Raw genomic sequence first — 23,437 nt, 5'->3', positions numbered from 1 at the left:
AGGTGACCTGTCCTGGGGAGGATCTCCAGTGTTGGAGCAGGTTTTGTTAGGAGATGGTGATGTTTGCAATGTGCTGCAGAAGGTGTCTGTTCTCCAGGAATTTCACAGCTAGAGAAACAGCCTGTTAAGGGCTTTTTGCTCCTTTCCCACCAAGGGGTGATACAGAAAGAGAAGGGCATACCAGTGATTTAAAACCACTGTCTGTAACTTTGCAGTCCTGTTTTGCAGTGCTCCAGCTTTCTGCTGTCTTTTATTTCCTCTAGTAAGTACTATGAGAAGGAGGCTCTCCTGATGGATCCTGTGGATGGCCCAATTCTTGCATCTTTATTGGGTAACGCTTCCCTCTTACCCTACTTGCTTTCCAACCCTGTGCTCCCAGGTCTGTGATCTGGGTGTGAAATGCAGTTGTTTTCCCTGTGGATCCGGGGGGTGACCGAGGCCATGGGAACACCGATGGCTCCCATATGTTTGGGCTGTTCCTCTGTGCAGTGGGGCCCTGTGCACTGGAGTACACGAAGATGAAAACCGCTGACCACTTCTGGACAGACCCCTCGGCGGACGAGCTGGTCCAGCGGCACCGGATCCACAGCTCCCACTGCCGGCAGGACTCGCCCACCAAGCGCCCGGCACTCTGCGTGAGTTGAGGGGGGACAGCCCCTCTCTGGGCTCCTCTCAGAGCCACAGCCAGGGCTCTGCACTCCCTGTGTTTGAAAAGGGCTTTGGGGCCCTCTGATGAGGGAAGTCTTTGAGCCAGAAGTGCTGGGAGCATGGTCCGTGGAGACTGCCGGGGCACGGGGGCATCGTGGGGTCTGTGCCCCTTGGGAACATCGTGAATGAACAAAACGCAAGGGCAGCTGGAGTCTGCAATGTTTACTGCAAATAAAGCACACTCCTGGGGCTTTTCTAAGTACAGAAATCATCTTGGCCAGAGCCAGGAATCCTCTTAGAGGACTCTGAGGGGAAGAGTTCTGGTAACGACTTAAGTGTGTAAGTGAGGAGGGAATAAGCTTCAAGAGAGGCTTTTGGAAAGCCAGAGGTGTGTGTGCTCACCTCACATTTGTGGATGGCTCTCTTCCAGATTCAGAAAAGACATTCCAGTGGCAGCATGGATGACCGGCCCTCCCTGTCTGCCAGGGACTACGTGGAGTCACTGCACCAGAATTCCCGTGCCACGCTCCTCTACGGCAAGAACAACGTCCTGGTGCAGCCGGTGAGCTCCTGCTGGGGCATCTGGGCTTGAAAATGCTGCTCTGCCCCTCAACAGCTCCTTCTACCCCAAATTGCTCTTCAATGGAGGAAAGCACGGGCTCATTTTTGGTCTGGGAAGGCAGTGAGTGGACTGTGTTTGTGGAGGTCCTGGTGATAGGGATCCTCCCAGTGGAATGGGAGAGCTCTGCTCTGGTCTGAGTAGAAGCAGGCTCCTCTCCCTGCCCACTCTTTACCATAAAACTCCCCCTCCTGTCCTATCCTGCTTCTTGTAGTCAAATAAATGAAGTGCAAACTGCTTTTAGGTGGAGCTGACAAGTTTTCCTTGCTGAGCAGCTGCTCTCAGCCCTATCCCAAGCCGGGGAGGTGTCCTGGCATCTCTGCCAGGAGGTTTTTCAGGGCCACAGTGGGTTTCTCACTGTGGGTGAGTGGGTGGGCTCAGGGCAGCAGGCAAGGCTATGTGAGGGGCCAGAACTGGTTCCAAGGCTCAGCCTCGGGCAGCCTGGGGATGGTGCTTCATGTTCCTGGCGTTTTCCAGCTCACTCTGTCCCTGTACTTCTCCCTTCAAGCGAGATGACATGGAGGCAATCCCGGGATATCTGTCCCTTCACCAGACCGCCGACATCATGGCACTGAAGTGGACCCCGAACCAGCTGATGAACAGCTCTGTGGGGGACCTGGACTACGAGAAGAGGTGACTGGAGCAGAGAGGGTGCAAATGTTCCCCAGGGTCAGAGTTTGGATCTGGTGTCCAAACCAGCAGTGTTTTCCTGGTGACTGCAAAGCAAAACCATCATCCTCGAGTCTGTAATGGGAAGGGACAGGGAAGGAGGCGTGGGGAGGGTGAAGGGAGGTGGAGTGAGACACTGAGCTACTGCCCATTTCTGCTGGGCAGTGCTCAGTGAGGGAGCTGGGGCTTGTTCCAACACACACAAACTGGTTTTTGTTTATTGCCCTCGGGGATTTTTCAGGGGAATGCCCTCAGTGGTCTCAGGTTTATCCTGGTTATTGCAATCTGGGAAGATGAGGAGCTCATAAACAGGGAAGAGAATCTGCAGAGAGGGAATATGAACCATTCCCAGAGGATCAGACAGTGTCAGTGTGTGCCATTTTCTGGTGATCCTACATGCAGGTATTCAGAGTCCCTTGGATTTACTGGAGTCCCTGGAGCTTGTTCCTCCTGAGGTCTGCTTAGTTTGCTTGACAGGCTGTGTGGCCAAGCCCTTTTCCCTGGCATTGCCTGATGGACTGCTGGCATTTCCCCTGACAGCTGCAATCCTTTCACAGGTTGGATCGTGCCAGGTCCCAGTTTGCCTGAGAAACAAAATCCCTTTCCAGCAGCTCCAGTAAAGTGGGAGTGTTTAGAGTACTGATGCTTTGACCTAGAGATCTTCTTCAGCAGAACTTTGTCTCAGCTTTGTTCATTCTCAATTGTAGTTTTTTGGGTTTTGTTTACCTGTTCTTTTCATCTCCCTTTTCTTCTTGGCCCCTGGGCCATTCAGTTGTGCCTGGTACCCTCCCCCTAAAATGCTATTTTCATCTCTACACTCCTTCTCTGAGTTCTTGACTTGGGCATCAGCCTAAGTTCTAAAACTTCCCAGTGTCAAGACGTGACCAAGGAAGAGAGGAGGCAGATGGCACAGTAAGTATGACTGTACAGGGAGTGACTCTTGCACCCCTTCTGTCCTTCACTGCCTTCACAAGCCATTTTAAATGTTATTTAAGCACTATTTTTGTGAAGTGGCAGATGATGCTGCTCAGGATGTGGAAGTTTGCTTTGTTGCACAGAAGTAGGATGTGATGGAGTGCTGGCACTGTCAGAGAACAGTGCTGAGCTCTCCACAGGAATAAAACACTGGAGACATTCCCTTCCCTGTCTTCCTCCTGGCCCTCCCTGCCCCTCTGCCCTGTCTGGTGGCCACCAGCAATCCAGCATGTTCTAGATTTTCTCAGACCCCTCGAGTCTGAGGCAGTTCTTGAACAGAAGCAGCTGAGACCAAATCTATTGTCAGCTCTGAAAGAAACCCCACCAGTTGTGAGGGTTTATTTCCCCTCCCTGGAGACAAGAGCTCAGCAGAGCAGCAGCTCAGGCTTGGACAGCACTGCATGTTCCTTTGGGGCTCCAGGGCCGCTCCTGATGGATTCTTGGGGTTCTCCCAGCACTGCAACAGGGTGGGGAGTCCTTGGGGTGCCCAGAGGGAGTGCTCAGCTCTGTAAGGCTCCACGTCACTCCCTGCAATTGTAAGGATTCATGGGCGTGTTGTCTATGTTTGGGAATGGTGTGAGGGTACAGAAACCACCTGGGGCAGGTGGGACTGGACTTGCCCTGGCTGAGCTGAGGTGGCAGGGACAGTTACTGGTTCTGGAGGGATGTTGTCACTCACCAGGCTGGTGTCACTGCTCTGGGACCTCCTCCTTTCCATGGCTTCCCCTATCACCAGGGTATCTGGAGGCAGGATCTGGAGCTGATGTGGGCAGGAGCAGAGCCTCTCACATCCCTAAGGCTCATGGCTTGCCTGTCTCTGTTCCAGTGTGTACTGGGACTATGCCATGACCATTCGCCTGGAGGAGATCGTTTATCTGCACTGCCACCAGCAAGGTAAGGCCAGAGCAGGGGCTGCTGGAGGCTGTGGCACCCTGACACCCTGATTCCTTACCTCTGGGGAGTGCCCATAGCTTGGATGTGGCTCCAGGACAGATGTCCGGAGCTCTGGGTGGTCACTATGATGTAAATGCTTCCAAGAAAACCTTTCCACCAGCTCCTGGCTGCAGTACCTGGCTGGGAGAGCTCCCTGCAGAGCAGGGCGCTCTGGTTCCCAAGGGTGTGATCCCAGCAAACCTTCTCCAGGGCCCCAGACTTGTTTGGATTCTTCTCCAAGTCCATTACAAGGAAGAAAGTCCTTTTTTTTCCATGCTAGAAAGACAATTCCCTGACCTTTCCTGCCCTCTGCCTTTCGAACTGGTGCTGTTTCCCTCGCTGATGTCTCTTCTCCTCCTTGCTGTCACTGTTGCCAACAGTAGACAGTGGTGGGACAGTGGTCCTGGTGAGCCAGGACGGGATCCAGAGGCCACCACTGCGGTTCCCCCGAGGAGGCCACTTGCTGCAGTTCCTGTCCTGCCTGGAGAACGGCCTCCTGCCCCATGGGCAGCTGGACCCACCCCTCTGGTCACAGCGGGGGAAGGTGGGTTTTCTGAAACTGGGCTGTTTCCTGGGGCTCCTGCTGGTGTTCCCGAGTGGAGCTGCTGGGGAGAACCCTCTGCCCGGCATCAGTGGCTTCTGTGTTTTAAGTAATCCCCTTCCCAAAATTAATAAGGAAGATGGGCTTCAAAGTATGGTGATTTGTTTTAGCTCTTGGCTCTGACCAGCTAAACAGACCCATCGGGAAAACTCAGGGGAGTGGTGTGGGAGGGCTGCCCATGGGGCACAGCAGGTTTGGTTTTTGTGGGTTGTACATACCCTGTGCCCAACAGGGTTATAGATCCACCCTGTAATTGGAGGCTTCATCCAAAGGCTGCTCCAGCCTAGGGAATGTGCAAAGTCATCCAGGCTGGAAGGGCACATGGTGTGGTGGGGCAGGAGCTTGGGAAGCGAGTGCTTGGGTGTGGGGCAGCTCATGAAGGGCTGGGTTTGTTCCCCCAGGGCAAAGTGTTTCCCAAGCTGAGGAAGCGAAGCCCCCAGGGCTCCTCCGAGTCCGCGTCCGACAAGGAGGATGACGAAGCCACAGATTATGTGTTCAGGATAATATACCCCGGGACGCAGGCTGAGTTTGGTGAGTGCAGGGCAGAGTTTTGGGGGGTTCTCACAGGGTGTTTGAGCTGCTGGGACATGGCACTGATGGGCACATGGCAAACCGGGAGGTGGTTCCAGAGGAAGAGCTGGGGTTGTGTCAGTGCTGCCTGTTCAATGTCATCATTCCTTCCTGGGAGGGTGGGGAGGCCCTGGCACAGGTTGCCCAGAGAAGCTGTGGCTGCCCCATCCCTGGAGGTGTCCAAGGCCAGGTTGGATGAGGCTTGGAGCAACCTGGGATAGTGGAAGGTGTCCCTGCCCATGGCAGGGGTTGGAATGAGATGAGCTTTAAGGTCCCTCCCAACCCAACCCATCTCATGATTTTATCTATGGATTTTTGTTTCAACCTTCCACTTGCTGCTGAGTCCTTTGTTTCTGCAGCTGCACAACAGCCACAACAGCCTTAATGAGCAGAAAAAAAACCTCTTACACATAACTTGAGTAGGAAGATTCACTTTGGTCACTTGGGGGTCGCTTTCCACCATCACAAACCCCCAGTGCTGATTCTTCTCTTGCTGTCCCAGGCCAGCTCAGCCAGTGCTGCATTAAATCCAGTGATGTTCCTTCAGTGTGGCTTCTGCAGTGCAAAGGGAAGGTCACAGCACCCTTCTCCCATGTGTCTTCAGTCCCTGACTCATGGGGCAAGGGAGGGGATGCTGCTGGATGCAGCAAACCAGAAATGTCTCTTAATGTCTGGTGATGAATGATTTGAATTTGGATGAAATATCTTTACATTCATTCTCACTCTTCTGTGAGATACCAAGAAGCCTTTTCTGACATGTGGGGACATCATAGGTGACTTTATAGGGGAGAAAACCCATCAGTTTTAGATAGAAGACTTGTGGAGGGTTTTTTAAAAAGCTATGGAGTCTGATCAAAACCTTGTTCCTATATTTTTGAGGCTATAAGGGGGAAATCACATCCCCTGTGACTCCTCCATAACATCAGTTAAGATTATACTTGCTTCTCCCTGCCTTTAGCTGACTAACACAATTCAGTGAGTCAGATAAAAATCTGATTGAAGCTAAAACAGCAGAGATGCTCCTTTCTGTGGCTGCCTTTTGATCTACCCCTTAAAATTCCATGCTGGGGGCCACATCTTCTGTGAAATAAATTGCTGCCATCTCCTCAGTTGGCGTCATCACAGCCTGTGCCGTTCCTGTGGACCTTCCCAGAGGGGGGTGGAACTGCATCATTCTCTCTTGTCTACAGATTCATCCTTTCTGCCCTTTCATTTGTGCCCTTGTCCTCTCTCTGTGTCTCTAGTTGCCATTAATGGTACTTTTCACCCATTCTGTGCACCTGTGATCTCTGTGAGTGCTGGGAGAGGGAAGATGACGAGGACTCCAACTGCAAGCAGTATGGTGGTGATCCCTAAATGGTGTCTGAGTCTCCTCATCACGTCCCGACCTCCCCGTGCTGCTCTGGGGACCTCCCAGCACCAGTGTAATGGGACTGTTGTGGTTGGTCGTGTCTGGCACTCAGCTCACCTGTGTTGTCACTTGACAGGTCCTGCAGAGGTGTCCCTGTCCCTGCTGACCATCACTGACCCATCAGCTCAGTGGGAGGGGAAAGGAAGGGGCTTTTACAGAAATATTTCAACATTTTTTCTTGCTGTTACCAGCTATTCAATACCACAAACAGGGAGAGTATGAGACCAAGGGTGCGAGGAAACCCTCTCACAGCCAGAAGATAGAATTTCTACCATGATTTAATTTCCAAGGAGGAGTAAATAGGATTATTCTCCATCCCCTGGCCAGTGTGTGGGCAGTACCTGAGCAGGACACGAGACTGTTGCAGTAGAACTTCAAGTTTAAGCAGGATTTAGCAAGTGACAACATGCAGAGCTCCTGCTGTCCCTCTCAACCTCTTCATCCATGTCTTCATCTCCTGTCTTTTGATTTTGGTGATCCCTTCTTTCCCTGAATCTTGGATGGGATCCTAGTGTTTGAGAGGTGAGGGCTTTTGCCTGCCAATGATCGGCTCTTCCTGGGACAGCACTTGACTTCAATCCTGTTTTTTCTCATCTGTTTCAGTCTGTTGCAGCCCCTTCTCTGGAGTCTCGGTGTTGGGTTTCTGCACTGGTCAGCACAAAGCAGTTTAAGACCAGCTTTCTGAATGAGCTTGTTAATTAGCAGATGGTTCTCTCATCAATGCTCTTTGTTCCCTTTCCTTTCTCCTGAGCTCACCAGTGCCGGTGCTGTGATTCCCTGCAGTGGGCCCTGCCTGGTTGCTGGAGCCTCCTTGGGAAGAGTGGGATGCTGCATTTGCTAATCAAAGCTCTCTGTTGACACCCCTGTGTGTCCCGGGCTCCAGGGGCAGTGCCAGGCGGTCCCTGATTCTCCTCTCCGCTCCTGCAGTGCCCCAGGACCTGATGGATGGGCCGGGGGCTGTCCTGCCCCCCATGTGGCAGCCCAGCACCCGCAAGTCCTCCTGCTCCTCCTGCTCCCAGAGCGGCTCCTCGGACGGGGGCCCTGCCAACGGCTGCAGCCACGAGAGGTACGAGGAGCTGCTGCTCCCGTGGGACGCGTGGGCGTGGCAAAGCCAGGGCATCCCTGCATCTGGGACATCTCAGCTGCTCTGTGGACGTATCCTGGCAGCAGGAATTGCTGCTCTGAGGCTGAGCAGGGTCCTGTGATGCATCTCTGCAGGCACAGCCGGATCAGTCAGATCAAAGCCAGGCTGAGGGGATGCACGGGAGCATTTCCTCTTCTGACATCCCCTGTGTTTTTGTTGGCAGAGCTCCGCTGAAGCTCCTGTGTGACAACATGAAGTACCAAATCCTCTCCCGGGCCTTCTATGGCTGTGAGTACCTGTCACATCCCTGCTGCCATGAGACGTGTGATGGGTGAGGGATAAGGCCCTGGGCTCCAGGCTGGGAGTGGTGCTCAGGCAGCCCTGGCAGTGACCAGGGCTCTTGGGACCAGTCTGTGCACATGCTCAGGATGGGGAGCAAACACCTGGACTCTGATCCTTGGACTTGAGCCCAGCAAGCAGCTGGTCTGGTGGTACAAGATGATGATGAGATACTGACTTATCCCAGTAGGACTCCCTGCTTTGGGATGTGGCTTCAGAGGGTCTCCCTCAGGGAACAGACTCATTAGAGCTTTCTTCTGCTCTTCACCCTCATGGCTCCCTGAGGTCCAAGGCTGAATGTTTGGTTTTCCTGCTGCAGGGCTGGCCTATTGCAGACACCTGTCCACGGTGAGAACCCACCTGTCTGCGCTGGTGAACCACAACATCGTGTCCTCTGATGTCCCCTGCAGTGCCAGCTCGGGGCTGACTGTGGACATCTGGCAGAGATATTTGCAGGACAGCACGGTAGGGCCAGGGCTCTGGGGACACACCAGCTCTGGTGCACCCGGGGTGTCCAGGCGGTTGTAGCACAACAGGGTCAAGCACTTTGAGAAGTTCCTCTTCTTCCTTCCTCTGGAAGTCAGCCAGCCTGTCCCAGGCTGCACAGAGCCAGGGCTCCTAATCCTTGGCACATGGGAGCTGGGGAATGAAAGCTACTCTCCTAGACTTGCTTCTGTTCAGAGCCCGCCTGGGCAGTGTCTGTCACCCGATTACTGTGGCCTTGAGGGGAGCCTGCTGTGCTGCTGGGCTCAGAGGCACTGCAGTGACCCGTGGTGACTTTGATGGGCCAGCTTCTTGTGTGGTGAGCTAAAATGTCCACCCACAGCAGCCTCTGGATCTACCTGAGCCCAGGCAGGGATCTGAGGGATCATCTGCAGTAGATGGGCTGTGGGTTTGGGAATAGTTAGGGTCTGGACAGTGTTCCAGGTACTGAAATGTGGCGAGGCTGGGCCTTACACCCAATGGCCATGTCCTGGCTGTGTCTGTGCACTGACTGAGCTCTTCCCACAGAGTTACGAGGACCAGGAGTTGCTGCGGCTGATCTACTATGGTGGGATCCAGCACGAGATCAGGAAGGCTGTCTGGCCCTTCCTGCTGGGCCATTACCAATTTGGGATGACAGAGGCGGAGAGAAAGGAGGTTGGTGTGGGTGTGCTGCCTGCTCAGCAGTGTGGCACTGATGTGTCCTGGGTACTGCACAGCCTAAAGGATCTGTTTGCAGAGCCCACCCTGTGAGCCCAATCTGGACTGGGCTGTAGGTAGGAGTGGGAGAAAGACTTGGATCAGCAGGAATTGACAGGACCAAGCTTGACGCTGCCCTGTGCAGCTGCTGATCCCTCATGTTCAGTGCCCTGCAAACCTCTGGAAGCCAGGGAGGAGATGGATGGGCATTTCCCATCCTAATTTTGGCCAGGTTTTGTGGGTCAGGCACTGTGCAGCAGATGGGTGACTGTGTCCCATCCAGCCATAGTTAACACAAGTGTTCACTCCTCTGTGCAAAGCTGTTTGGGGTGCAGGAGGGGCTGGGTTTGGGCTCTCTAGGGACAGCCATTCCAAGTCCCTGTGTCCCCCCACGCTGCAGGCTGACGAGCAGACCCGTGCCTGCTACGAGCACACGATGGCAGAGTGGCTGGGCTGCGAGGCCATCGTCCGGCAGCGCGAGAAGGAGTCACACGCGGCTGCACTGGCCAAGTGCTCCTCGGGGGCCAGCCTGGACTCCCACATCCAGAGGATGATGCACAGGGACTCGACCATCAGCAACGAGGTGAGGCTGTGGGTGCTCAGGGGAGCTGTGTTCAATCAGGCTCCCTGTTGGATGGAGACACAGGTCTTGCCCATCCTCCTTCCCTGACTCTGCCCTGCTGTGCCTCAGCGCTCACTCATCTGTGCAAGCTGGAGCTTTTTCAACTGTTTTCTTTCACCTGCCCTTCCAGAGTGTTTGGCAGTAGGAGCAGGGATCTCTTGCACTGTGACCCAGTTTAAACTCTGTTGTATTCACTGACCAAGAGGTTGTGGGCTGCAGCTGAGGGACAGATTAGGGGTCTTACCTCCAATTTGCTTTGGCTGCCACAGCCTCAGTGTCCCAGCAGCACTGAAGAGCTCAGATCCAGGACCCCATGGGGGGGCTGGATACAGAGGGACTGAAACCGGGGCAGCAGGGAGAGGGCAGGGACTCCTGGCAGAGGACCTTGTAACTCATTTGTGGGGCCACATGGCCAAATCCAGACACTCTCACCAGTCCTGTGAAATACTTCTTGTGGGTATTTCTGGAGAACGAGGTACTCATTACCTGATGCACTCCTGGTGCACATCAGGTATAGCTCCATGAACGACTGTTGAAGTAGGGGCAGGGAAGACCATGCTCCTGGCACTGAGGGGCTGTGAAACAGGGCAGTGGGCTTGCTGTCTCCCTTTTCCATCAGCTGCTCAGCACAGAGGAACCTCGGTATACCCTTGGTACACAGTGCCATCGTGGGACAGAGCTGGGAACACCCAGCTCCGTGGGACTGGCTTTTAGGAGTTAGATCCACAGCCCAAACCAAAGGGTGTGGAGGGAAAAACCTGTTAAAGGAAAGGCAGTTCTGGGAACAGTGTCCAGGGAGTGTTTCTGTGAGAGTTTAGTCCTTGGAGGAGCAGAGCCCAGCACAGACAGAGCACATGGTGCTGGGTTGTGTGACCTCAGGCTGCCACACTGGTGCCAAGAGGAGGCCCAGATGAACAGGGCCTGGGAGCTGAGCACTGGAGACTTGATCTGTTTCTCTCTGGGAAGTTTGTGTGGGTGCTCTGGGAAAGAGACGAGCTCAGCTCCAATCCTGCGAGCTACGTGTATGCACAGAGAGGGAGAGAGGCAGGCAAAGCAGGTCTGAACCAGGAGCTGTTTGGAACTGGATGATGCAGCTCTCACAGGGGATGAGCAGAGCTGGGCTTACACTGTTAGTGTGGCTGTAACCCCAAGAATCAATCCCTTCCACTCAGCGTCTCCACCGTGGTTCTTTGGTACCCACACGTGCCTGTTCTGGGAACACGTGCTGGGAGGGGAGCTGGCAGAGTTAACACAGGCAAAGGTTCACCCTTTTTCCATCTGAACCTGAAATTTCCTGTTTTAAGTGCTCCCATGGTAATGGAGGAAAGCTGTCGCCCTTCCTCTCTCCATCAGAGCCCTGCCCAGCAAACACCCACAATACGAGGGTGGGGACAACTTCTGCTGTTCTGAATGTGCTGTATTTTCTTAAAATCCTATTGTTTGTGTGTAATGTCATTCCATGCTCTGCACATCTGCTCAGATAACAGGGAGGACTCACTCTGAGCGAGGGCTGGTGGCTCAGAGGAAATCCACAAGGCTGAGCGTGGAGCTGGTGCTTGCAAAGCCCAGCCCTTCCCTCTGTGCTTCAGCTGGAAGCCAGAACAGGGTACTCGTGACTTTGAGAGGAGCTGCCTCTGCTAAGTCTGGCTTAAAACATCAATATTTGTCCTTTAAGAAAAGGAAAAAAAGCATGAATATGCTTGGAGGGGCTGTTTTATAGCCTGTGACTTCATCGTTTATGTAAACTGAGCTGGGCTGAGCCGCATTGCTGCCAAATTAGGACAGAGATTTGTAGAAATTTGCACTCCGGGAGGCAGCGTGACCTCTCTGCAGGCCAGAGGAAAGCAGCTCCTTTCAGACCCAACAGGCAGCTCTTGACAACTGCCCTGGCCTGAGACTTTGGCTCTTGTCACCTTGCTCAGCAGTCGGTGATGGTGGCTGAGGCAGAGCACTGCCCTGGGGGACTCACACGGCGGAGTCAATGTTGATAGGAACGTCCTTCACGGGTCAAATAGGAGAATATACTGCATGCATTTCCTGCTTGCCCTTCACCTGCAGAAATACCACCTCTGCTTGAGCTCCCCCACCCACACCCTGTGCCCTCTGCCTTCTCAGTGCCCTTTTCCCTCTCCCTTGCAGTCCTCCCAGAGCTGCAGCTCCGGCCGACAGAACCACGCCCGGCTGCAGAGCGACTCCAGCTCCAGCACCCAGGTGAGCTGCAGCACCTTGTTCCCTCCTTTTCATGTCCCCACAGCTCTGCCCTGGCTTGAGCTGACCCCTCAAGCATAACCACGGGGATCTCTGGCAAACAGAACCAGTGTTGGAGGAGGTAAATGAGTCCCCAACCTGCTCCGGAGCCACTAAAGTCAGAACTGGCCTCTGCTTGTGGTGTTGAATATTTACCTGCCTGCTCTGCCCCATGGCTGTCAAACTTTAGGGTCTGTGGCTGCTCCCTCTGTTACTGCCCAGGTGTTTAATACCTGTTTAAATCACTTTCTGCCCAGTGTATAATGCCAAGCAGAGCATAGCCCTTCAGAGCAGGGATTTGTGGGTTTGGAGTTGTGCAAATGACCAACTGCTGACTCAAATCCAAGGAGAGGAAGCTAAAGGGTGATTTTCCTCCCTCTCCACCATTGTGAACGTGGGGTCTATGAGTACACAGCTCTTGGGAATATGGGGACTATGTCCCCAGCAGTTTGCTGAATTACCATGATGCTCCCCTGTGTGTCTCTGCTCACACTTTTACAGGTGTTTGAATCTGTGGATGAAGTGGAACAGACTGAAGTAGATGCTCAGCTGGAAGATGGCAAACAAAGCAAGGTCCCCAATGGGACAGTTCCCAATGGCACTTGTTCCCCTGACTCTGGCCACCCCTCTTCCCAAAACTTCTCCATCACATCAGGGTTCTCAGAGCGCAGCTTCAGCAATGAGGACAGTGCCCTGGAAACCAACAAATCCTCATCCAGCTCCCAGGGAAAGGCTGGTGGGTCCGATGTGCCAGCCCCAGCAGACACAGATGGTGTCCAGCAGGAGAAGCTGCAGGGCCAAGACAGCCTGGAAGGTGAATTTCCCAGCGTTGGAAGTGTGGACTTTGTTCCCGTGGGTGAGGGCCCGGCGGGGGCTCTGTGTGACACCGTGGCCCTGACTGTGGTGGAGAGCTGGGCAGACAGTGAGGCTGAGAAGCAGAGCTTGGTGGAGAGTGAGGACAACCTCTCTGAGGAGCCAGAGATGGAGAGTCTGTACCCCCAGCTGGATTCTCTGGCTGTGGCTGTGACTGATCTGACCAACAGTGAAACATCTGCTCTCTCCTCCACAGGTGTCACCTACTCTGTAAGTATGGACCTGTTCAGGGTGGGTTTCTTCCTGGCTGCCTCGCTATTTCACAGAACCACAGAATCCCAGAATAGCTGGGGTGGGCAGGGACCTCTGGAGATCATCCAGTCCAATCCCCCTGCCAAGATTGGGTCACCTGGAGCAGGTGACACAGGAATGTGTCCAGGAGGGTTTGGAATGTCTCCAGAGAGGGAGATTGCATGCCTTCCCTGGGCAGCTGTTCCAGGGCTCTGCCAACCTTCATTGAATGAATTTCTTCCTCATGTTGAGGTGGAACTTTTTCCATTTAGTTTATGGCCATTGCTCCTTGTCGTGTCACTGGGCACCGCTGAACAGAGTCTGGCACCATCCTCTGACAACCCTTGGAGATATTTGTATGGATTGATGGGACTCACCTCTCAGTCTTCTCCTCTCCAGAATAACCAGTCCCAGCTTCCCAGTCTCTCCTCATCAGAGAGATGCTCCAGACTCCTGTGGTCTTCACTGGACCCTCTCCAGTAGCTCCTTGTCTTTTTTTGAACTGTGGAGATCAGAATTGAACACAACACTCTAGATGTGGCCTCACCAGGGCCAAGTAGAGGGGCAGGATTTACCTGCATTTGCCCCATGCTGATCCCACAGTTGGGCGTAGAGGGGCTCCCACCTCCCACCCAAACTCTGCCCTGTTGCTCCGTCACCCTTGCAATCCTCTTCTTGCTTTTTGTTTGAGAACAAATCAACTTTGCTCTTGTTTTGGGCAGCCAGAGCTGCTGGACATGTACACAGTGAACCTGCACCGCATCGAGAAGGACGTGCAGCGCTGTGACCGCAACTACTGGTACTTCACCCCGCCAACCTGGAGAAGCTCCGCAACGTCATGTGCAGGTGGGAGCTGTGGGGGTCAAGGGGCTTTCTGGAATTCACCTTGAGGCTGGAGCACTGAACTTTGCTCTGGCTACTGAGTTTTACCTCCCTGATTTCTGCTCCCAAATCCCCTCATCATCCCAGCAGCGGGGCCACCGCTCCAAGGATGTGGTGGTCCCGAGACCAAGGTGTCACATGCCTAGAGGTGTCCAGCTGTCCCTTGACTGCCATGTGCTGGGTTTTTGGCCAAGGTAGATGCTTCCTGGGCACCCACTGCACTGGATTTATGCCTGGAAAAGGCTTTAACAAGGATCAGCTCACAGAGCCATAGTGCTAATGAGGAAGTACCTGAAGCGCTGGAATGGTTATTGCCTACCCAAAACCCCAGGAGAGAGCCAGACATGGGTACTTTTCTGAGTGTCTTTGCTGAGTCCCTGTGACTCAGAGCTGGCTGAGTGACACTTACCAACTCAGACCTGCTCCAGCTCAACCGCTGCTTCATGGGCAATGAAGGATAAAATATTATTACTCATCCTGCAAACATGAGGAGAAGCTGCTGTTCTATTAGTGCTGTCGCTTCATCTGACAGCCAAAGCTGGAGATCTCTGCTGAGATTAGACCTTCAGTACAGCAGATTTTGGAAAACCAGTGGGCAGGCTGGAAAAGGTCGTTCCCTTGTGCCAGCAGCAGATCCGAGCCCTTTCTGAACGCATTTTGACTTGCTTACCAAATAAGGGAAGATATCCCTGCGAGGCTGGGTGCTTCCTGGGACACTGGGAATGGGAAGGCAAGGCAGGCAGTATTGTGCACAGAGAACCAAGAGGATTATTCAAGGGGGAAGGATGAGAATGAGAAATAAATTAACAAATTCCATCAGTCTCTGTCCTTTAACCAATGACCCTACTGTGCTGTGCTTTCCCATTTTGCTTTTCCCTGCACTGGTTTTCCACGCAATGGCCATGGCACAGCCCTGAATGGGCACCCTGAGACATAGCCATGGCAGGGTGTCAATGCAGGACTGTGCTGTGCATGCCTGCCTTGGAATTTAATAATTTACAGCACAGGAATAACAGAATAAACAGGTGGGATTTCCCCTCTCATCCCGGGAAGGGAGGCAGGGCACGGGCAAAGGAGGTGCCAGGCAGTGGCACTTGGTCACCTCTCCTGCTCTCTCACACAGCTACATCTGGCAGCACATTGAGATTGGCTATGTGCAGGGGATGTGTGACCTGCTGGCCCCTCTCCTGGTCATCCTGGATGATGGTGAGTGGGTGGCTCTGCTTTCCCTGTCCCTTTGTGGGATCATGTGGGGGAATCTGCCAGGCTTGTGGTGGCTCTTTGCATAGAGGGGTCCCGTGCTTAGAGGTGGGGAGCAGGATCCCCTTTGTCCTTGGTGCTGTCTGGCTCCCAGGAGCCCAACTTGGGGGACAGGGTGGACCTTTTGGAGGGATGTTCCTGCTGCAGGTGGCTGTGGGAGCAGGTGCAGCAGAGCCTGTGCAGCCCAGCAGTGGTGTCTCTCCTCCCTGCACAGAGGCTCTGGCTTTCAGCTGTTTCACCGAGCTGATGAAGAGGATGAATCAGAACTTCCCCCACGGAGGAGCCATGGACACCCACTTTGCCAACATGAGGTCGCTGATCCAGGTAAGGGGTCCTGGCATGGGGACAGTGGCTTCTCACACCTAAGGGGGAAAGCTGGTGTTGGGATGGGGGTCTTGGAGGGGCTGAGAGGAGGTTTCAGTGGTGGGAAGCAGGAGGAGACAGCAGGGGCTCTAAAGACAGCCTGGAGTAATGCGTGCCAGGAAAGGGAGGGATGAGCTGGTGCAGTAGGAAAGCAGTGGGAGCAGAGGGAAGCGGGCAGAGGGATGGCTGGGGCCTCCTGTGGTGCACTGCTGAGTTTTCTTTTGCTTTTCTTGACAGATTCTGGACTCTGAGCTCTTTGAGCTGATGCACCAGAATGGGGATTACACTCATTTCTACTTCTGCTACCGATGGTTTCTCCTGGACTTCAAGAGAGGTGTGTGCTGAGACCACCCAGGCTGGGGGTGGGCAGGGTCAGCCAGGCTCCTCAGCACACTCTGCAACTTAGTAGTTTAAACTTAACTCTAAATTCCTTTTTGCTTTTCCCTGGCTTGTGTGGGGCTGTCTGTTCTGCCTGGATACAGAACCTGTTTTTCCAGAGCTGCTGCTGAGCCTCACCAGGAGTGTGTCCTGAGGCCTGTGCCACCTGCTGCAGGCCAGAATGTGTCTCTCTACAAGTGACTGACTTATTGCTTCCAGCTGGAACAGCTTCTTGTGGGGAAGAAGCCTCCCAGCGAGTCTCCCCAGCGCTGCTGTGAGCTCTGTGAGTCAGGATGGTGCGAAGCCACGGCTGGTGTGGTAAGTGCTGGGCTGTTCTGTTCACAGAGCTGGTGTACGACGACGTGTTCTCCGTCTGGGAGACCATCTGGGCCGCCGCGCGCGTCTCCTCTGCTCACTACGTGCTCTTCATAGCCCTGGCCCTGGTGGAGATGTACCGGGACATCATCCTGGAGAACAACATGGATTTCACAGACATCATCAAGTTTTTCAACGGTACAGCTTGTGTTCTGTCGGGCTGAATTTGGGGCAGCTGCTCAGATGTGTGCAGCACGTGGCTGGGTGCAGGCAGTCATGTCTGGGCTCTGCTGTAAATGTTTAACACACACAGAGCAGTGTGAGGTTGTGGAACATGGTGGTAGAGCCCTTGTGCCCCTAAACAGTTGGGCTCTGAGGGGTCTGGTGGTGCTGGGGGAATCCACATGCCATCCTCCAGCACTGACCCACCTGGACATGTTGAAGGGAGCTGAAAATGTAGGCTGTGCTTCCTTCCTGCTGGCTATCATCATCCTGAGGAGCTCTCCAGAGCCAGGTGTCTCTGTGATGGATGGTGCTGGGAATGTGGGCAGGAGCTCACAGCTTCAGCTCTCACCTGGGGCTCAGATGAGGAGCTGTGGGGCTGGGCCTGCTCAGCTCTGACCTCTCTGGGTTCCTCTGTCTGTGTTCCAGAAATGGCCGAGCGACACAACACCAAGCAGATCCTGAAGCTGGCTCGGGACCTTGTCTACAAAGTGCAGACTCTGATCGAGAACAAATGAAGGACACGGGGCAGACGAGGCATCCAAAGAGCCAGGACTCCCCTCCGATGCTTCCTCCCTTCTCCTCTTTCTCCAAGTGCCACACCTGTGGAACTCAGGCAGTGGGACACGTGCTGCTGGCTGAGCTGGGAGTACCCTCAGCTCCCCAAGTGCTGTGCCAGGGGCTCCAGCTCAGACCTTCTGCAGTGACTCAACCAAAGATCCATCCAGGTGTGTGTTACCCATCGGGAGCAGGACCAGGCAGTCACTTCCTGGCCTTGCTGCAGCAGAAGGGCAGCAGGTTTGTGCCCACCACAATTGCCCAGGCATTGCCAGCATCCCAGGGCAGAGTTTGGGGGCTGGGAGAAGCAGAACTCCACATCCTTTGTTGCCCAGACATAAAGCTGCTTCCTTGGGGCCATTCCTGGCGGTGAGAAGGCAGCCAGTCTGTGAGCCCAGACAGCACAGGGATGCTGCCATTCCTCAGCTTCTTACCAACATGATGAGGTTCTGCCAGTAACAGGGGGGACTTTGATCACAGAAATTCCTCTTTTGATCTTGTCCCTTGATGCGTTGCATCCCCTTCAGTATTTTATTTTCTAAGGCTCTGTTTTGTCCCTGGGATTTTACATCAGTTCCTACAATATCTGAGCACACAAGAGTTTCATCTCTAGATGGATTTTCAGAACAGCTCCAAATTCAGCACTGGGTTTGTTTGTTGGGGTTTTTTTTTTTCAAAACCCAGCCTCTGTAACCCTTTCTGAATACTGGGAAATCTGGTCCTGACCTCCTTTGGGAACTCTTGGCTGGAGGTTTTCTTACCTGCCTTACTTTAGCTGCTTGTGGTAGAAGTCCGGTCTCCCTGTCATTCCTTTGCAGCCCCTGTGAGGGGAGGGCTCCTCAGAAGGCAAGTCAGAGCTCCTGATTATCTTGGCTTTTCCCTCTGATGGTGCCTGTCTTCTCCTCTGTCCATTAAGACCAGCTGCTCAAAGCTCGACAGGGCAAACAATCTCCTTGGTGCCTGTGGGTTTTCTGTGTGCTGCCAAGCCCCCTAAGCCCACAAAAAGTCTCCAGTTAGGTCTTGGTGGGCTTTTCCCACATGTCTATGAAGAGAAGAATAGCCCAAGGTCTCTGAGTGGTCTTTGCTTTGGGAAGATGCACTTGTGTGGCCACTTTTCCTGCAGTGACTCCAGTGTTGGAGCCTGGAGCCCACTGCATGAAGTGCCTCTCAGCTGCTGTGTCCTCAGCTCTGCGGAGGGGTCGGAGTCATTTTTCAACTCAGGTAAAAACAAAACAGGAAAAGGAGAGGTGTGGGTGGTTGGAGGGTCCTGCCCAGATTGCGGGGTGCTGTGCCATGGCCACAGGGCAGGCACTGGGTTGGAGCCCTCTTTCTCTAAGGGTACTTTCTCTCAAGTTTTGCTGCAAAAATTTGTGTTCTCCCCTCTGTGCAATGTGTGATGTGTGTGTGCTCTCCTCCACTCCTCTGCAAGGGAAGACCCTGCTCCTGCCTTGCTGCTGGAGTGCTGCCCACGGAAGGGAAAGGGCCTTTCCCTTCTCCCGTGGAACATCTGTCTGTGCTGTTTTGTGTTGGCTCGTGGCATGTGTCAGATGTTGCTTGCAGAAAACAGATGTCAATCTGCACAAGAGAAAACTGCTGCTTCAGGGAGGCTCTGTGGAGCGTGGTGAAGTGGTTTGCTGCTTGAGCAAATCGGGTGGAAAAATGAGCACTTTCTGTATGCTGGGACATGGATGTCACAGCTGGAAAAGGCAGGGAGAGTAGCACATCCTGAACCTTTGGGGGAAGAGCCTCTGGCAAGGGGGAGAGCAAGGGGCAGCCCTTTGCTCCTCATAATCCCAACAGATGTGAACAATGATTTAGGAAATTCCTTGCAGGAGTTTCCTGCAGTAAATCCCCAAAGAGTGCTGTCTGTAGTAGTTCAGGAAACAAAGAGCTTCATATCTGCCAGTTCCTCTGTAGAATCTTCCATCTTGCCACCAAGCAGAGAAAAAAACTCCTGCCCTCCCTCCATCCCAGGCTGCTTCTGTTCCCTCAAGGTTCTAGGACAGGTAAATGCCTGTGTCACCTGTCCAGAGGGGAAGGGAAGTGCTCTGCCCTCCTCTTCCTGAGGGACAGGAACCCACAGGTCTCCTGAAACACAGTCTGACCAAGCAACAGCTCTTACAACTTTCAAGCTTCTTTCCTTGGTTTTTAAACAAAAACAGCCAAGAAATTCTGCACAATATTTGCTGTCTGTATTAACTGAGAGTGTCTTTGGGCCGCTCAATAGCAGTGTTTTTTGAATAATTTTTTTTGGGGGAAAAAGTATTTATTTATTGGTTGTACCTGACTGTGTGTCCTTGTGTGCTGGCGTGTGAGTGTGTGCTGTCGTGCAAATGGAGATAGACATTTTCAGTGTTCTTTACAATATCTTGTACATGTTTACCAGAGAATCGTGTCTATATATAATATATATATACAGTATAGAGAGAAAATATGTGAATTAAGTGGGTTATTTTTTGAGGGAGGGGGTGAGAAATCTTTTGCTTCTAAGAACTGTGTGGTTTCTATAGCACCTATTCCATGATGTGCCAGTCTGATGCTGGGAGAGTTGTGGTGGTGGTGGGGCAACAGGAAGCTCAGAGCAGAACCACCATCATGACCTCAGTTTGGCTTCATCTTAGTTCTGACTTTATAACTGGAAAAGAAGAAAAAAAAGGAGGAAAAAAGGTCTGGTGCTGAGTGTGCAGGAGATGCTCCGCTTGAGCTGTGTGGGGTCTTGTGTCTTGCCTGGGGATTTGCTGGGTTAGAACAGTTGCAGAGCAGGGGTTTGGTGTGCTGTAGAGAAATTGGATAGTCCAAAGAGGAGTCTGTCATTTAATTTGGGACTAAAAGTGCCTGGCCACCCTGTTTGGGTAGGGAGGGAGTGTCCCTGGCCCATGCAGAGCACTGGAGCTGACTCCTCACCAGCCCCTGCTGCAGGCAGAGCCCTGTGTGCTGCTCCACCCCAATCCCTACAAACATCAGGGAAGCCATCTGCTCACTAATATTCCTGTGAGCACTTGAGTCTGAACCTGGAGGTCCAGCTTTGTGTTCCCAGGAGGTCAGAATCAGAATCAAGCTGTGACAATCCCTGTGCTCTGGCCCCATCCATGCCTGGTCCCAGCTCTGCTTTGGGCGTCTTTCCCAAGGCTCAGTGGGGGCAGCTGTGCTGGGCCCTCCAGGGCAGGTTCTTGTGCTTGTGGAGACCCACAGCGAGGCACCCCCAGGTTTGGGGCTCTGATGGCTATATGCTCCTAAAATGGAAACCAAGGGTTTGTTGTGCAGCTCTTTGGGGGCCTTCTCCGGCCCAGCCTCTCCTGCGTGGCTCTGCCCCCAAGCTAGACCACCCTGAGATAAAGCCTTGTCCTGGCGTTCCCACAGTGGGAATCGTGGCCTTGGAATCCAGCGTGGATCTCTCCCAGCTGTGCAGCCATGGAGGAGAAGCCTGCCACCAGGGAATGTTTGTCCATATACAGCAATCTTGTCTGGCTCCTTGGGGGAGAGGAATGTCTCACCCCAGCAGCTCTGCGCAGCTGAGCCCCCCCCTGCAATGGCACTGTGAGCTGGGGACTATCTTTAGCCTGTTGTTGGTTCTGTGGGACCAGGGACTGGAGCTGCTGTGCCTTAAACTGACAGAGGGCAGGGTTAAATTGGATTTTAGGAAGAAATTCTTCCCAGTGAGGGTGGTGAGGCCCTGGCACAGGTTATCCAGAGAAGTTGTGGCTGCCCCACCCCTGGAAGTGTCCGAGGCCAGGTTAGACAGGGCTTGGAGCAACCTGGTCTAGTGGAAGGTGTCCCTGCCCACGGCAGGGGGTTGGAATGAGATGAGCTGTAAGCTGCTTTCCAACCCAAACCATTCCATGCTTTCTGATGAGACTGCTGCATTCTTTCCTGGGGCGCAGCAAGGTTTGCATCCCACTTCTTGCCAGCCCTGTTCTCTGCTCTGGGTCGCTCCAGAGCTGAACCTGAGGAAGGATGTGCTCCACAGGCTGAGCTGTTCAGCTCCCATCACACCTCGCTGAGCATCTGCAGAGCTGTGGGGTTTGGGGTTTATCTCATGCTCGAGCTGCTCAGCGCAGATAATCTTGGTGTGTTTAAATCCAGTGAATGTTTGTGTCCTGGCCTCTCATCCCCCTGAGGGAGTGACTAATGGATTCTCTGCCTGCGTTTGAGCTTTCTGCTGATGCAACCTTCCAACAAGCTCCTGGTACCCATCTCTTCTGGTGTTAACTCATGCAGACCCTTTAGAAATTGTCTTTGTTCCTAAAACGTGTGATTTTTCTAGGAGTTTTTCTCTTGCTGTGTTGAGTCTCTGAGTTACTTTGCTGTGAACATTTTTCGTGAGGACTGAGAGGGTTTTTTGAATGGCAAATTCTTGCTGCCTCCCTGCCCTGCTCTCAGCCAGCCCCTGACATGGTGAACATCCCTTAGCTTATCCAAATGCACCTTGTAGTGCAACTGGAGCCAGCAGTGGAACTGCAGGTGTCAACCATTGTCTTATTTTTCACTCTATTTGGGATTTTCCCCCAGTACCGAGCAGTTCTGGGCTTGTCTTCAGCATTTTACTATTGTATGAGCACAAGTTGATAGAGAAAGAGCACAATGTAGAGATGGAGTGACAGCTTTTTAGCACTGTGGAAGGGCTGGAACTCAGCAGAAGCTGTGTCAGAAATTCCTGTAAAAGTTTTTTCAGACACCCTGAAGTAGATCAAATGTTCCTCTAATCACACTCACGGTCAATACACTCGTTGCCTGCCCCAAATAATCCTATTTCACTGATTAAGGCACCTGAATTGTCGTGATCCCCAGTGACACCATGCTTCTGTTCTCTGATGGCCACGTGGGCCACAGTTGAGGTCGTTCCAGTGCTGTTTACACAGCTCAGTGTGTGGGTTCCTTTTGAACTTTGCCCGAATTCTGAACTTCCCAGAGAATGTTGACTGTTGGAATAGCCATGGAAGCCTTCTAATGTGTCTAATTTTAGATTAATGATACCTTAAGTTCCTGTTTGGTAGTTTAATAACTTCCTTTTATGAATGGATTTTGCACATGAAGGCTGAGCAGAGCCCAGATAGGGCTGCAGGTGATGGTCCCTTCTCCACGGTGGCTCCTGAGCCATAAGCAGTAGGACATGACTAGGAGCAAGGGTACTTTGCATCAGCTCTTTGGTAATGGGGAAAAAGCACCATTTAACCTTTTATTTTAGGTAATTTATTTTTTTAATCATAGCTAAAATTTAAACTATGCACAAGATCTTAAAAACATGAAAGTTTTAGGAAGGGGTGTGGCTTTGCTGCTAAGGACGATAAAGAACTGAAAATTCTGATCCTGGATACTGAGAGAATAAAGATTTCATTGTCATGGCTATGTAAGATTGACTTAAGTTCTCAGAAATTCAGTCTTTCCTTGGAGAGTAATTCCCAGGAGCCAGGTAAGGAGAATGTGTTTTCCCAAACAGAATTAATGAAAATTTTTGTTGAAAATCCAACAACCTCAGACCCATGATTGTCACTTCCCTCATGCACGGAGTGTTCTGGAGAGCTGGGCAGGATGAGTGGGTGCCACAGCCATCGCAGGGGGACATGCACCATCCCAGGCTCCGTGGGACAGGGAATTGCCCCTCAGTGCAGGGATTTGAATGTATCTGATGTCCTGGCATTAGACTTTTCTGTTGCCCTACACCGAATTGCTGCTTTTCTCTGTTTTGATGCCATTTTGGTCTCTGGGAGTTGCTCTATCTGAGCTTAACGAGCACTTACAGCTTTTAATCTCTTTGTAGAAGTGCTGCTAATGTTCTTAGATTATCTGAATTCCACACTGTGGTATAATATCTGTTTTATATTACTTTATTCATGCTTTTGTTTTTTTATGTACACTGTTCCTTATTGTTGTTCAGAAAGAAAAATTAAAGCTCTATGCTCTATGGTTAATGTATTTTCCAATCAATAAGATCCTGGTTGTTCTTTCTGACTGCGTGGTCCCTGGGAAGGGAGGGAAGGGGAATACCCCAAAAAGGGAGCACCAAAAATGCTGCCTCTGCCAGCACTGGGGGTTGTCTATGCTGCACCCAGAACTGTTTGTTTTGAGGGAACAGGGGGGATGCTCAGTGCTGCTATCTTTGTTCTGAGATCCAGGTCTCTGCCTGGGAGGGTGATGCCGGATTCCACAGGGCACAGGGCATCCTGTGTGTTGTGCCAGGAGGGATCTACAGCACCCCAATGTCAGGTTTAAACAGCACCAAGTTTAACTGCATTTCTAAAAATGGGAATGCAAGATTCCTGCCTTTACATACTTATGAGAAGAGGCTTAATTAAATAAAGCCTGGTATTTAATTAATCCTTAATATGTTTGCTTCTTTGGGGCATGTTTGCTCTAATGGCCCAGCCCCAGTTTCCAGTGCAGGCTGAGGGTTTGCAGGGAGCTCACAGCTCAGAACTTCAAAAGCTGATGAAGACACTCCCCAAACATGCAGCGTT

The 23,437-nt window shown here is 52.6% G+C and overlaps 1 protein-coding gene across 1 annotated transcript in view; it reads left to right on the top strand.

Annotated features, from left to right (window-relative positions):
* The window catches only part of SGSM1 (small G protein signaling modulator 1), a 38,943-nt gene extending 16,033 nt beyond the window's left edge, over positions 1-22,910 (top strand). Inside the window, 21 exon segments of the mRNA XM_050318360.1 lie at positions 264-331; positions 490-635; positions 1,079-1,210; positions 1,776-1,900; positions 3,738-3,805; positions 4,225-4,388; positions 4,847-4,976; positions 7,354-7,492; positions 7,734-7,798; positions 8,169-8,314; positions 8,861-8,989; positions 9,432-9,614; positions 11,793-11,864; positions 12,402-12,983; positions 13,727-13,814; positions 13,817-13,850; positions 15,010-15,092; positions 15,361-15,470; positions 15,747-15,843; positions 16,233-16,400; positions 16,854-22,910. Of these exon segments, the coding sequence (XP_050174317.1) occupies positions 264-331; positions 490-635; positions 1,079-1,210; positions 1,776-1,900; positions 3,738-3,805; positions 4,225-4,388; positions 4,847-4,976; positions 7,354-7,492; positions 7,734-7,798; positions 8,169-8,314; positions 8,861-8,989; positions 9,432-9,614; positions 11,793-11,864; positions 12,402-12,983; positions 13,727-13,814; positions 13,817-13,850; positions 15,010-15,092; positions 15,361-15,470; positions 15,747-15,843; positions 16,233-16,400; positions 16,854-16,942 (2,818 nt within the window). The 3' untranslated portion in view covers positions 16,943-22,910.
* Positions 22,911-23,437: the final 527 nt, after the last annotated feature.

This window comes from Myiozetetes cayanensis, unplaced genomic scaffold (assembly GCF_022539395.1).
Source record: "Myiozetetes cayanensis isolate MyiCay16 unplaced genomic scaffold, myiCay2020 scf21, whole genome shotgun sequence".
Lineage (NCBI taxonomy): Eukaryota > Metazoa > Chordata > Aves > Passeriformes > Tyrannidae > Myiozetetes > Myiozetetes cayanensis.
The sequence above is the reverse complement of the archived record's forward strand: the minus strand, read 5'-3'. Positions and strand labels throughout refer to the sequence as shown.